General features: G+C 35.2%; 1 protein-coding gene across 1 annotated transcript; it reads left to right on the forward strand.

The window, feature by feature from the left end:
* The first annotated feature begins 71 nt into the window (after positions 1–71).
* NTS (neurotensin) lies at positions 72–12,640 on the forward strand. Its single transcript, NM_001277360.1, is given in 4 exon segments — positions 72–329; positions 3,430–3,491; positions 9,548–9,772; positions 11,732–12,640. Coding segments are annotated over 4 exon segments (495 nt in total). The 5' UTR covers positions 72–268; the 3' UTR covers positions 11,879–12,640.
* Positions 12,641–15,582: the final 2,942 nt, after the last annotated feature.

Raw genomic sequence — 15,582 nt, forward strand, 5'->3', positions numbered from 1 at the left:
AGGGGGGGAAGGAAGAGGAGGAGGGGGGAGGGTGAGGGGGAGGGGGGAGGGCGCTTCATCATGAGGCGATGGCGGCACCGCCGTGACATCACCCCGAGGCTTATATAGTTGGGGAAGGGTCCGGGTCCCCCATCTGGTGCCTGCGGCCGCTCGCCAGTGCGTGTGCTGAGGCGCGGAGCGGCGGTGCTCTCTCTGTGTCTGTCTGTCTCTCTCTCCGTCTCTCCCCAGGATTTATGGACTTTACTTTCTAGAGAGCGGCGCGACAAGGATGAGAGCCCAGCTGGTGTGCGTGGTGTTGCTGGCCTTGGCCTCCTGCAGCCTCTGCTCAGGTAAGCCCCGCCGCGCCCTGCGCCCCGATCCTCCGTGCGGCGGGCAGTACCACGCGGCCGACCGCTCCCTCAGCCTCGAGCGAGACCGAACGGGGCGGGGTGCCCTCACCTCGGTCTGACGCGGCTGTGCCCTGCGGGTGCCTACGGATCGCACTGAGTGGGCTCTGTCCAGCATCACACTGTCCATCATTCCTGTAACTTACTCCCTATCTGAAAACCATTCCTCTCAGCAGCATCACTACCACGGTTGTTAGTGGAGAGCGGTCATTGAGAAACGTCGATCTAGACTGTCCCATTAATTATGTTGCTACATTTGTGATATTTGAATCCCAGGTATTTCCAAGCTATCATAGATACTGTGTTTTCTTCTTCTTCCTTCTGTCAAAGTCCAAATCAGCATGACTATATATGTACCATAGTCACTTTTTAGTAGCTGAAGTACAGTTTTAGGATTCTGGGGGAAAAAAAAAAAAAAATCACTAGTAACGGTATCAAAATGACAAAAAAATGCTGGTCACAAAGATGCTGATCACAAAATAGGATATTAGATGTAAATGCATTTCTGCTCTAAGATCAGTTGCTTTAGAAACCTAAAAAATAGGGTCATATATGAAAATGCACCTCCAGCTCATTTGGAAAGTGACATAGCTAAGTGTGTGTCATTTAGATCATCAGTTTATGACCAAAATAAATAAATAAATAAATAAATAAATAAAATAAAAATTGTGGGAATTAAACAGGTGTACAGTGACAGATGCATTGCAGAATAGGCTTCAAAATCCAATCTCACTGGTGTACAAATTACTGCTACTTGTAAGTCCATGAAAGGTAAAAAGTAGATTTACAAGTAGATTAATTTTTCAGCTTCAGTATCGAGGAGGACTCAGAATTCCTTGTTTTGGATGCAAGTTCCCAATGTGCATTCCCCCACAGAAGCAAAATGTAACACATTTAAATTTGTATTTTGTTATGGCATAAGCATAATCATTTTGCCTGCTTTACAGAGCTGGTGTTTTTAGGGACAGGTCCAAAAGTTTATTATTTTCTTGGCATATTTATGTAGCTTTTTAAGCAAAAACATGACTAATATTTTCAATGAGGCAATTTAAAATTCATAAACCACAAAAGTCAAAGATTCCAGTGGAAATTAAAATAGACTTATGTGAAAAAGAAGCAAAATTGTATGTGTAACTGACATGATGGTTCATGTGCTTGAAAATTTGGAATTATATGTAAATGAGAAATGTCATAGAGAAGTTTCTGTTGAAAAGCCAAATCAGTTTTTACTAATGTGGACAATCAAGTCATTAGGAAAATGATCAGTCATTTTAGTTTTCTTTTGGAAATATTTGCCCTCAGGGGAAAGTGTGTTGTAATAGAAGACAACTGTTTCTTTAGAATGTAAATACATAGAAAGAAGCTATATTTCCTACCAATAATAAGGTAAGCATAAAAAAAGACAGCTAAGTGTGTGGCATTTCCTCAGATTTGAACAATAATCTGTAGCCAGATTTCTCTCTTGAGTGTTTGCTCTTTTTCTGTTTTTACCCATCATCTGCCTCTGTCAGTCCTGAATTATCTGGATGTGCTCCCTTTTCCTACAGGCTTTGCTTCATTCTTCACTATATAAACAGCTTCTTAAGTAATATCCTCCGGACTTCTTTTCTCATTCAAAATGTTTCTTAATGCCCATCTATTCAGCAGGCTTTCCATTTCTGCATCTGTCTTCCACCCTTGGTGGTGGGGAAACTATATTATGTTCTATATAGCTTTTACAGGGTCCTAACCAGATGCGAGTCATTTCAGTGCCCCAGAATACAGCAAATCATGAAGCTGTCACACATGCACTGTTCACCCCTTTGCAAAAGCTGTTAGTATCAGTAGTCAAAATTCAGCCTAGGTGAACACATGCTGCCAGCAGAAAGAACTTCATCACTGGTGAAGCTATTGAGAAACTAGGTAATGATGAAAAGAAGTAGTGCTGAAAGGGCTGAAAGGCATTAGTCTATAGAGAAGTTGTTAGTGACATGCTGCAGTACTGCTGTCCAGTCTTTATCAATATTTTCAGTAACAATTTTAAAGTAAAAACAATAAGTGTAGCGTACTAGTAATACAAAGCTGAACATCAGCATCACTACAGAGGAAGACTGACATAAGGCACAGACATTTTTTTGTGACACTAATATGAATGGGAAGCAGTACAGCTATGCAAAGTGATTGTTTAGGAAATAATATTCACTTCTATTAAAAACTCCTTTTAGCAGAAGCACAACTGGTTGAAATGTCTGAGGAGACGAAGAATTTGGTGATTCTATCTGACCTTACTTGTATTAGGAGATGCTAAGATTTTTCAGATATGAAAGAAGCAAAAGCCAAAAATGTTCCAGAAAGCTACTTCCTTAGAAAGTAGTAAGCATGAAGGTGGTTAAGAACTGAGGCTTCTGATCTCGCTTTTGCTGTACTGTGCTGAGATCAAATCAGGCACAGAAGATGGTCAGTCTGATGACTTGGTGAGAGCAGACTAGATCAGAGACAGGCAGTCTAATAGATCTGAACATAGCCTTTCAGCAAAGAAATGTTAGTAGAGTTTCCAGAGGAATGGCTTATTTCCAATAGGCTGTAGTAGAGACACAGTGACTTTGCATTAATTTGCCGGTCATCACTTAAAAACACCTTGAAGATCCAAGTTGAGAAAGGTTGCGATTTCTCCCAGAAAACTGCAGCTAAGTAAATGTTAGTAGAGGTGAGGAGTAGTAATTATGAAAATCAGACTGATTTTGAATGAAGAAAATTGCACCAGTTTTTGTACTAAAATGGCTGAAGATTAGTGGGCCTGTCTAGGAGCAGACAGTGAATTCTTTTGTACAGGTCAATAAGCTTGATCGTGCTTTGAAATGTAGTGAATATCCATTTGAAAATAAACTTTTGGTACCAAAAATCTCCTCAAAGTCCCATTAGAACACATTGCTGTGAATCTACTTTTATTACTGTTCTTTTTCTCCCCCAAAAACTCATTTGCATATCTACATTTTACTTGCTGAATTCAAATGTCCATGATTTACGATGAAATAATAAACATATGTTACTGGTTTATTCCTAGATTCAGAAGAGGAAATGAAAGCATTAGAAGCAGATTTATTGACCAATATGTATACATCAAAGGTAATTATTTTCCCTCTTTTAGCTGATGGTTAGAAAGCAAATGAATTCTCATTACAAACCTGAAAGTCTTTACACAAAGTAATAACCTATGGTCCAGACCTGAAAGTTCAGTGCTAGACATTGCTTTAGTGCAAGATTTTCTCAGTTCAAAGGAAATTAAAAATGTTGATGTGACACACAAAAAAAGTGTTCCTCATGTGTAAAGTTGATACTTTCATTAAACTGTCAAAAATGTGTAGAGGGATAAATTTATAAGGGGAAGTGTTTTTCCAATAAGATTATGCCTGCTGAAAGCTAAATTAACCTTTAGTCAAATCTCTAAGTGAGATTTTTGTGTGGAACTTTTTTCTATGTGCATATAAAATTAAGACAGTCATAAAGCAAAATCTGTTAATACATATGCTGATTTTGGTTTAGGAATTTCATTTTAATGTTAGTACAAGAACATGGGGACATGACTATGAAGCTATTAATCTGGTAAATGACATTTCCTTGACAAGTAGCCAGACTGTGAATGATGTACACGCTATTTAAAACAAGTAGACGAAAGTTCTGTTCCAAACTCATACTAACGTAGGTGAAGTAGCAAGTGTTGCACATATGTATTGAACAGGCTGACAGACACTTTCTCAGCACTGTTATTTTCCACAAATGATCTAAGAAATATATATGTCTAGTGTTTCTTCAGCAATATTTTGAAGAAAAAACTCTGAAACAAGATTTATAGGCTCAAAGTTAAATGATGTACTTCTTGGTGCTTGATTTCACTGGAAAATAAAATCAGATTTTACTGAAAATTAAAAAAAAAATCATAAGCCAATGGCTAGTTGTAAAAAAAAGAAAGAAAAAATATGCCTGCAACACTTATATATTGTATTTTCTTATATGTGAGCTTTTTCACAGTATCATTTGAATAAACCAAGATAAGAAATGAGGCTGGAAAATACACTGTTCTGGTCTGGTCTGGCAGTTCTTAAGTTCCCACGTTCTTTACTGGCATGGTAGATCGCAAACAAACCTGTTTGCCACTGGCTTCTCTAAAATAAGGAAAGATTTAATAGAGATTATTTCCCAGAGACAAATTTTAATGTTCTTTAAATAGTTCTTTCTCTGCCTGCCAAACCATAATATGTCCTGAGAGAAAACCCTGAAGCTATTCTATTGCTGCTACTGATTTGAGCGCAACTGTGACCATAAATTCCACTTCCATCTTTTCTTCTCTTTTACCGTAGAGTGCAATCTCAGGTAACTAAAAATGCCCAAATGCAGTGCACCTGTTGATAATACAAAGATGGTTGTTATATACTATTACATGTGGTTTTACATCATGTAACTTACTTTTTAATGACTTTATGGTATATATACTGCAAGTGAAGCAACATCTGAAGTTGATAGAAACAATAGATGATGGAGACATTTTAATTCTAAATGATATAATTTTAAATCACTATTTCAAATTAATTAGTATAAAATGTACCCTTTCTTGACAATAAAAGGCATAGTGGAACCACACAAAAGGCGTATGAAACGACTTCTACAAGAGATAGATAATTATTCCATTCATTACTGAAATAATGAATTATTATTATCATCTTTTTTTTTTTTTTTTTTGGCCTCTGCTAGTTTTTAATCTTCATTAGAACAGAACCATGGTTCTGACTTGATAGACTAATTTTAGGATGGTATGTATGATAACTGACTGGCTTTGTGCCTGAGATTAGTCTCCAATTGAGGGCAATTACCATTAAATTGTATTAATCATCTTTAACACTGACTTGGTAATCAACAGCAAGGGAAATCCAGCCAATTTAAACAGACTCCATGGTTCTCATCAATAAAATGGAATGAAAAAAGAAGGAAAAGAAAGTGTTTACGAAAGCCCAGATCTGAAAGTGCAGTAAAATGCAGCAAAAACACTTATGTTTCTGGTATTTCACAGAAAAAATTCTAGCTAAATAGGTATTTGTGAGGTATGGTATCAAATCTATGCAATATTATGGAAATATGCTTTTTTATCATATTTTGACTTCACAGGCTCTTGACAAGTGTCTACTGGTCTTTCTCAAACTACTCTTTAAAGTCACCCATGTACTGAATACCTCTCCATATTTAAAAAATTACATTCATGCTTTCATGAGATTGCCTTCAACAATTAATATAGCTTATCACCTTTCCGTGCTGTTACACCTCAAAGAAGATACAGGGATCAGACAAGACCCTAAAAAGCTTTATATATCTTCCTTGTAAGATAAAGTCCAAGGAGTCTTTTGGAAGATTTAGTAAGATAACATAACCTGAAGTATCACGAATATGCAAATGATTACCTGCTGACTGTCTTTTGCATCAAAAAGATAGATGTACTCCCAGCACCTTACATGCTAACATGAATCCATCATTTGCCTGAAGACTGTCTTAAACTCAGTCAGGACTGAAATGCTATTAGTTCAAAGGGAAAAAAAAAAAAAAAAAGTTTATTTGACGGAATCATCATAACTAGAATACACATTTGAGATCCCTACTTACATAAATTTTATGAAATCTTGAACCCTCTGAGCTTGAATGCCTGTTTGTAACTGTATATACCTAGAAAGTTTAACTTTCATATCAGGCAGATGAGGCTGCAGCTGCCTAAGAGTTTCTGACTTCCCAACTCAGTTATTACATGCAAGTCCTTATATTTATAGGCATTAATATACATCACAGAAGAACTTAGGCAGTAATTTACATGCTTAAAGGCAGAAAAAATTATTCCTACTGCTCCATTCTGAACAAAATTCAATTACTCTTCCGAAAAGGAACCACTGAAGCACCTATCTAGGGACAGTGCAGACCCACTGACGTAATGCATTTTATACCCCTGATACTTTCACATATCCCTCAGTGTATTACTGAAGTTATCTGGATACCTTGTGTGTTATTAACACTGTTGGAAAACAGGTGATCTCCCTGTCTTATTCTGTGTAGAGGAAGTGATTAAACAAAACTAAGGACAGTGAAGTGCACCAGAAAAGGCACTGTAACAAGCCTTCTGTTCTCTGCATTATATCTCAGAAATTCTGTAAGCTAAGTCCAAGTGTTTTATCTAGCTGTTCAGTACCTTGAATTTTGCTTGGTCATGAATCTTTTTCACCTGCTTTCACTAGATAAAGGCAAAATAATAATAAGCAGAGAACTGAATATTTGTATTTATTTTATTTTTATCAACATTTTGAAGGTATTCATTACAAAACAGAAACAGCAAAAATTATATTAAAATGTATTGGAGCATCATTCAACCAGAAATGGAAAGAAAAAAGTATGTATATTATCACTTGAGATTCTCTGTAATTTTTACAGGAAAAATGCATTGTCAAAGAGGGAAATATTTTCAAGATTATTTTAGTTTATTAGACAATTTTGAGTTCACTTTCAGTATGTAGAAAGGTACAGGAAACCATATATCTGAGTCATATTTCAGAAGTGGAAATGCATATATCATATTCACTTCATGAATTCTTCATCATTAATAAATTTTAATTCTGATTCATATGGCAGTCTCTTTTGTTCCACCAGGTGCCTCCCAGATTTTTTCAAGTTAATCTTCAAAACAATTTATTCCTTCTTGGCAGATATAATTTCTTTGATCTCTCATGTAGGTGTTTTTCCAAAACATACCTTGAGCAACTGTAGTTGGTATTGCTTAGACCTCTGTGGAAAATATTTCACACATTGAATGTCTACTTGAACATTTGTGTTACAGTCATCTGAAACTGTATTTTTGCATGGTGTTTTTTTTTGTTGTTGTTGTTGGTTTGTTTGTTTTGCTTTTGTTTATTTATTTATTTTTTAGCATACCCACTTCAGTGATTTTCCATAAACTATAAAACAAAGCTGTGTGGTTGTAATACTTGCTGTAATAGTGAAGTAGATTATAAGAAAGTAACACGCCTTCTCTGTTCAGAAACTGGACATGATCTAGTGAAGTCTGTGTTCAGTTAAAAAATTATTTCACTCTTGACTGAAGTCCTTAATGCTTTATAGTCTTATTCTGGGAGCTGGCAGCAGTGTAAGTCAGAAGCATGCGTATCCAAGTGAAAATACTTTGAAGTGATGCATGATATTAATGAGAATTAGACTCCTTTAACTAACAAAGTATGCTTGCATTCAGCATTGTAAGATTTTTTCTCTAACCTCATAAGTAGCAGCCAAGACCAATTGCACATAATGGAGGCTGCAATTAAGTATTTTGCTAATATATAGAGAAATGTTCCTTAAAAAAAAGACATACATCAAGGTAACATAAAATAATAACTTCAGATCAAAAAGATTCTAAAAGTTAAGCAGGAAAGCATAATAAATTTGTCTAGTCCTTTTCTTTTCCAGTCCTAACCATCAGCATAGTTTTATTTTCAACTCAGAATTCTCACTTGCTCACGCAGTACTGCTCCTGGATTTTATTCTTCATTGCAGTTTAGCTGGGGAAGCTCTAGTTCGTATTTATTTCATATACAAGAAGAAAGAATTGTATTGGAAAAGGCTCCTCATTTGGCAAGAAAAGCTCTGTATTTGCATTTCACAATTTTTTTAAAACAGAGTAAAGATTCTGAAACTTCAATGGACAGTTGCTTTTTGGCTAAATTAACTTTTGTTAATTAAATCAGGCATTCTGTGAAGATGTCAATTTTGTTTTGAAAATCTACATTTTCTTTCTTTTAGCTTAAAATATAGTTGCAAATATGCACAAATTTTGCATATAATAACTCTTTGTTAGAAAATTTCCTTAAACAAACAACAAGTTGTATGATTACCCAATATTCAGCTAGTAAAAACTGCATCCACACACTTACTTAATGCTGTTGGTGAGTAAAAGGCAATGTCTGTACTAATGAAATACCTGTATTTAACTTAACACATGCAGGATGAAGAAACATTTCTGTTCATAGGTAGATTATACTCCTAATATATGCCTCGAGGGCATTAATTGCCATTAATAAACATGAATTTGCTATTTGACTTTTGATTGGTGATTGCTGTGTCACTGGTTCTACTTGAATGAAACTAATCTCTATATTCAGCACTAAGAGGAATACAATTTAGAAGAAATACTGACTAGGGCATTACATAGATAATAACCAAGGAAGTGGTAAAGACAACAGAGAAGGAAAACAGTGGGTGAGGTAAGAATTAGATTTTTCTAATGATAATTAAAGAAAACTACTTAAATAACTGTTTTAAAAAAGTGCCAGTAAAAAGTAAAATATCCTCATATCATTTTCTAAAAGTTTTTAAAATTAAATAGCACCAAAATAATGTGAAGTATTGGATGACTTTTCTCTGTTTATTTCTGTCTATATGTAACATCTCTGAATTGTTCCATTATGGACCACCCAAAGACAGTTGATCTCATGGGGTTTTTCAGTCTAGCCACCAAATACATTGTTTGCATGACTCTATTTCGCCTTTACTCCATGTTCATCCAAGACCCTAGGCCTATTCACATCTCTTAACACTCATAACTTTCCAGTAACCAAAAACCCTGGGGCATACAGATTCTATAACCCTGGCTCCAGCTTTTCCTGACAGCTTGCCCTGAAGCAGGGACTCTTCCATTTCTTGGGGAATTTTGAAATGCCTGCTATTTGTTCTGAACTGGGGAGGAGTGTCTAGTTAACCACAGGCATCTAGCTTGAAATCTGGCACTGGGAATTTATCCTCTGGGCCTGACTCACTGTCCTGATTTACACCTATGAATTTATATTATATTAATTTACATTTGTGTTTTTGTTTGCACCTGTGCAGAATGACTATGAAATGCTACCATTCTGGTTTGGTAGCAGCTTACTTTTCTATCGTGAATATCTACTTGGGGGGTAAGGCAGTGGGGAAACAATCTTGGTGTTTTTAATACAGGATTTGTCCTGATTTCAGCACTCTAATTATTGTCTTAAAGCTGGACAGATGAGAAGGACTTCAAACAAACAAACTTGTTCCTTCCAAAGTGTTTAAATGTCACACATTACTACTCAGAACAAAAGAAAAGTTGCATTACATTATGTACCATGCACTTGTATTTTCAGATGAACAGAGCAAAACTTTCTTACTGGAAAGTGACCCTGCTAAATGTCTGCAATCTTATCAACAACATGAACAACCAGGTGGGGGAAACGGTAGAGGTAGATGATGAGGATCTCATTTCTGGAAGACAGTTCCCTGCTGCTCTGGATGGCTTCAGCTTGGAAGCAATGCTGACAGTGTATCAACTCCAAAAAGTTTGCCACAGCAGAGCCTTTCAGCACTGGGAGGTAAAATGAAATGTCACAAATGCATGTTTCAATGACTGTTACACTTTCAAGCTCTGTTTGTCATCACAGTGGTCTTTTAAATTTCAGATCCCAAGTGTTTCTCCAGACCTTAGATGTTCTTGGCTTAAATCACCCCATCACATTGTCTAAACTATCCTACCTTTTTGCTATTTTCTAACATTTAATACTGATAATATGCCACTTAATGAAAGAGTTGTGACTTAATATAGTTTCTGGAGAGCTGAATATCTGTTTTGGATAAAGACATGAACAAATGTGCAATATTCTTAACTACATAATTTATCCACTCTTTGTAGCTATTCCAAGGAATGAAATAAACATATGAAAATGAGCCAGAGCACAAAATTAATACGTGCTTAACATACATGAAATTACTGCAGATTCATTCAAACATAAGTAAATTTACACAGTGTTTCTGAAAGGCCCTAAGACAAACAAGATTCAAAATACATACATGCCCATGTGTACCTGTATTTTTACCAGATACTCTGAACTTTTCATAATTGCTAGGAAACTAGTAGCATGGGAACTCCTGATTTTCTGTCCCTCCAAACCTTAAGGTTGCTACTCCTAAATAATAATTGTTTTGTGATCCATCTGTGATATGTACCTTAGTGTAACATTCACATAAACACACTGGACAGAATCTACTGATGCTATAAAAACAAAACAAAACAAAACAACAACAACAACAAAAACCAACCATATCTAAATGTCACTACCCAATTTCCAGTAAACCCATGTTCTTGACAGCTATCACAGTTCATGGGCAATCTGATTGATCCCCTTTTGCCTGCTGAATGAGAGCTGTATGTTTGCTTAGGGTTCTCAGTCCATTTTACCATCTAGGATGACTCATAAAAAAGACTGCAGCATCTTTTAGAAACAGAATTTTCTAAGGACTCTTCATCGGTACATTTATTGTTGAAAAGGATCTACCTACCATAGAATCAATCACATGCCATAGCCTGTGACTTAATCACAGCTCCTTATTTTATAGTTGTATCACCTTTTGTGGTAGTTGGAAAACTCCACTTCTAACAGTACTGCATGTGAAATTTAAGAAGGATGTTTCTGTACCAGCCTAGGAGTGTGGTTATCCAGTGCAAAAATTTCTAAGGCACAATAGGAGGAGAAAGAATAGAGCTAGAGGGAGAAGGATTGAAGACTTGAAATAAACAGTTTATGTAATGAAACAAGTTCTTGCAATCTTACTCATCCAGGATTGACTCCAAACTCTGTTGAAATCATGTTTTTTTTTTTTTTTTTTTTTTTTTTTTTCCCATTTACATCAACAGAATTTAGATGAGCACTCATTTATTAAGTAATTAAGTGACTAGCAGAATTTGATTGCTTAGGAAAATACTGAGGTGAGTCTAAAAATATTTCTAGCTTAATGCCTTTCAGCCTGGCCATGGAAGAACATGGTAAAAGAATGGATAAAATCTTAATAGATAAAGCAATGATGAGTCTGAAGAAAATACTTTAAAAACTACAAATAAAACTCAAATACAGTTAAATAACATATTTTAATTGAAAAAAAATGGCTTTTTTGTACTTCATTTCCTTTCTTCTTACACATTTTGATTTTTAACTGTAGAAATTTTGTGATAAAAATATTCCTTAAAATTTGAAATTAGCAAGGAGTGGGTGTTTTAGGAGGTTTTTAGTAGAAATTAACCAGTACAGAGTGAAAGCGATAAGGAAACTTTAAGTCCTATTTAGCCCCAGAGTGACTACCAGCTTTCCTGTAGTCAAAACCAATGGTCTTATTAGTTTCAGTGGAATTTAAATATCACTTCCATAGGACTCTACTTTTCTATAGCCTGATCTTAGGGAAATGTCTGAGTTTGGGGCAAATAAAACTCTTGTGGAATTGATGATTTTCATTACAAAAATAAGCCATGATACTATCCTGTCTTTTCTTACATCTTACAGTTACTTCAGCAAGACGCATTTGATCTAGAAAATTCAAGCCAAGAAAAGGAAATAATGAAAAGAAAAAATCCCTATATTCTGAAACGGCAACTACATGTGAACAAAGCTAGAAGACCATACATACTCAAGAGAAGTTCATATTACTGATGCAGCAGAGGAAAACAATGTGTATTTAGTTTATAGGTAACTGTGTGTTATAGTTATCTTATTTAACTTTAAAATCATACCTGTGTGAAAATATACTATGGAAGATCATCAAGATGATAACATAACCGTGTCTTTTTTGCAATTGCTGTTTCTTGATTGTGATTTTTTCCTACTTGAGATTAATTAGACCAATACATTTTCAAATAAATCTAGTTTCTAAGCATGATGTATTGTACACGATTGAGATTTCAACATATTACCAACAATAGAGCAGTCTTTTCTTATTTTAGAAAGTACAGTCGTACACTGAGAAAATTGATACCATCCATAAACCTTACTGAAATTCTTAAAGATTTCTTACTGAAACACCTCAAACATGTATAGGCTTGAAAGTTTTTATATGATACAGTAGTCAGACCTGCCACAGTATTTTATATATTGTCCAGTTTAAATTATTAGGGATCAGATCTATATAAAGATGGCAATATGGTCCACTATTAAATGGTAATTTCAAAATTCATATTTGAAATGGCCTGCTTGTAAGTGAATTTAAATGCTTGATTCTTAACTTGTCTCTGAAGAGCCATAATTTAAGAAAATACAGTAATGAGACTTCAACAAAGTATGCTGCTGAGAGCAAAGGCAGATATGCTTCAGAATCAGAGGTATCACTGGTTAAATAAGGAAAAGAGTTTAAATAATCAGTAAACAAATTTATGGTGTTTACCTAATATATGAATGCTCAGGAAAAAAAATAAAGACAAAAAAAAAAATAAAACATGATTCATGCTCCTGTGGTGTTACTGTAAAATCAGTATACTACTCGTTATATGAGAAATTTTGGAAAAATATTTAAAAGAGGACTTTAAGTAAGAACAACTTAAATTTACTATTGAAATCCATTTCCCTTTCTTCTCTCTACAAATTTGTAATGTCAACAAGTAGTTCTAGGAGTTAAAAATAGTCTCAGAATTCCACAGACACAGGGAAGATTTCAGGATGAAAGGAGGTGTTTTCAGCCTGTAAAGTACTTAGAACCACTCAAAATTCACACTCCATCCATCCCTAAGTGTCTGATCCTTATATCAGACTTGGGATCTCATGCTCCTGGATTTCAGCCCGGAAAAGAGTCTGAAAGAACTGAATGAAGAAACAGTTAAAATAGAGTGACAGTCCATGATCCATGAAGCCTTGATCCCCAAACCAGGAGACAAAAAAGTGGGAATACACATTGGTTTTGAAGTCTTCCTATTTTCTTTTTGAGATACTTCCTCAGAATGTTCTAACAAATGGCCAGAAGAAATCACCCAAGGAAATACCATATCCTCTCATACATCAGATTTTCTGTCAATTACTGTTAAACATATAGAAGGATACACATGTAAAAACACACCCATACCAATAGTTATACCAATTTTGATACATGGAGAGGAATTTATTTATTTATTTATTTATTTATTTACTGTAAAAAGTATTTTCACTACTCCAAAGCTAATTCTGTTTTCTTACTGCAAATGTTATTAATCAGTTTATTTATTAAGTAGGCACTAAAGGCATGCATTCACAAGATATAATTGAGCACATACTAATTAGTAGAATAATCATAATTTGAAACAGCTAAGTATTTGAACACATTTTGTTTCAGTGATTTAAATTCTTAATGAACTTAAGACCTTTGCTTAAATATGGTTCTAGTAGAGTCATACCCTTTTTTTTTTTTTTTAATGAAATGGTTGTAGAATCAGACTAGAGGCACAATATGCTCTCAAATGAAGAACATCCCTCTTTCTAAAAACCTACAAGCTCTGTAGTTCCATCATGACAGCTTAAATTCCAAATTACCTGTTGATCAGAAGTAACAAGGCAGAATGGAGCGTGTTCTAAAATTTACTGCAAGTAATATATGAGGAAAAAAACTCTAGATGGTCTTCAGATGATTATTTTGTAGAGAACAGGAAAAAAAAAATTGCCAATATATTTTTTCTGTGTATTCATTTTAAGAGTATTAAGAGTTTTAAAAAGTATTATAAAGTAATGTGACTGTCATCTGAGAGAAACTGCTAAAATTTTCAGAAACAAATGCAAGCATTTGTGTTTCATTTTGCAGGTGATTTAGATATTCAGGGTGATGGCAGTAGATCTCCTAGGATGTTCTACCCATCCAGTGGAAATAACCCTCCGACTGTGTGCTTGCTCCTTGCAAGTCGCAGTAAACAGATTAGCCAGGTACTCTGTCTGAAAATGGCTTAAAATAGCCCATTTACTTTCAGCACACTGAATCCATGCAGGGTCAGCTATTGTGTGCCACTGAGGGAGACAGCTCTTAAAGTGTGACAGGGTAGCTTGTTAAATTGATCTGTACCATGTGATAGAGGTGTTCATGGATCTGTGAGAGGAATGTCATTCAGAGTGAGAGGAAGTCCTAACTAGATGAGGAAACAATATCCATGACTGTAGGATCGTCAGTAAAGATGCAAAAACCAGTGCTAGCATTTCATGTTATTGGTCACTGGTGAAAAGCAAGCATTAAGATGTTGGAAAACATAGCAAATCTTCATGATTAAGTTAGATAAAGAGAGCTGTAAAGGGATGTTTTGGTTGTCTGGGGGACATTTATTTTCTTGAAATTTCATTTTACTTTTAGCTATTGCTACTTCCAGCTAGCCTCGCTGCTGTGGAATTGAAAACTTTCTTTAACCCTCCTTTTCCGATGACGCAAGCAAAAAACAAATAGGCAGGTGGGCATATTTGTTTCTGTTTCACCCATTATATCAGTGAGACTCTCAGGGTGTGAACACTGGCTGTAGTTGTGAATCACCTGTGAAAACAACGTTGTATTTAGAATCATAGAATCATAGAATTGCTCAGGTTGGAAAAGACCTTAAAGATCATCAAGTTCAACTGCAACCTAGCCATACCTCCCTAACTAACAACCCTCCGCTCAAACGTGTCTCCGAGCACCACATCCAAACAGTTTTTAAACACGTTCAGGGGTGATGACTCAACCACATCCCTGGGGTGCCTATTCCAGTGCTTAACAACCCTTTCTGTAAAGAAGTTTTTCATAATATCCAACCTAAATCTCCCCTGGTGCAACTTGAGGCCATTTCCCTTGTCCTGTATTTGCAGTAACAATGGGCAATGAATGTAATTCAAGACAGAAGATACCCTCAGAATATGAAAAGATCTGTAAACTCAGAAAGGCTTTTTTTTATTTTCTTTTTTTTCCCCTGAAGGTCAGAATTGCCTCATGTCTAAAAGTGTTCTTTTGAAGACTGTTAATTCAAACTGTCACATTGGCTTAAATAAATTACTTTGATGTGGACAGTTTTATTTTCCAAAAGGCAGTTACTGAGAGATGTATTCTTTGCCTCCATAGATGAGAACATTTTTCCCACATAGACCATTGCTGATGTTTATAGATGAATAATTGTACTAATTTTTCAGAAAGTTGATACTTAATTATTTCAGATACTGGATATTGTCATGCAGACTAATTGCATAAAACTCTCAACGATTTCTATGTAGAATTAAACATAACTGAGATTTAATTTGGTTTGGTATATTTTTCAATTGCTATCCTCCATAAAAACAAAAAATGTCCTGTACAAGAAAAGTTAAGCATACATATACTAATAATTTATAATCTCTGAAACAAATCTTATACTTTAAAATAAATAACATTAAAAGTAATAGTTACTCTT

Source organism: Gallus gallus, chromosome 1 (assembly GCF_016699485.2).
Source record: "Gallus gallus isolate bGalGal1 chromosome 1, bGalGal1.mat.broiler.GRCg7b, whole genome shotgun sequence".
Classification (NCBI taxonomy): domain Eukaryota; kingdom Metazoa; phylum Chordata; class Aves; order Galliformes; family Phasianidae; genus Gallus; species Gallus gallus.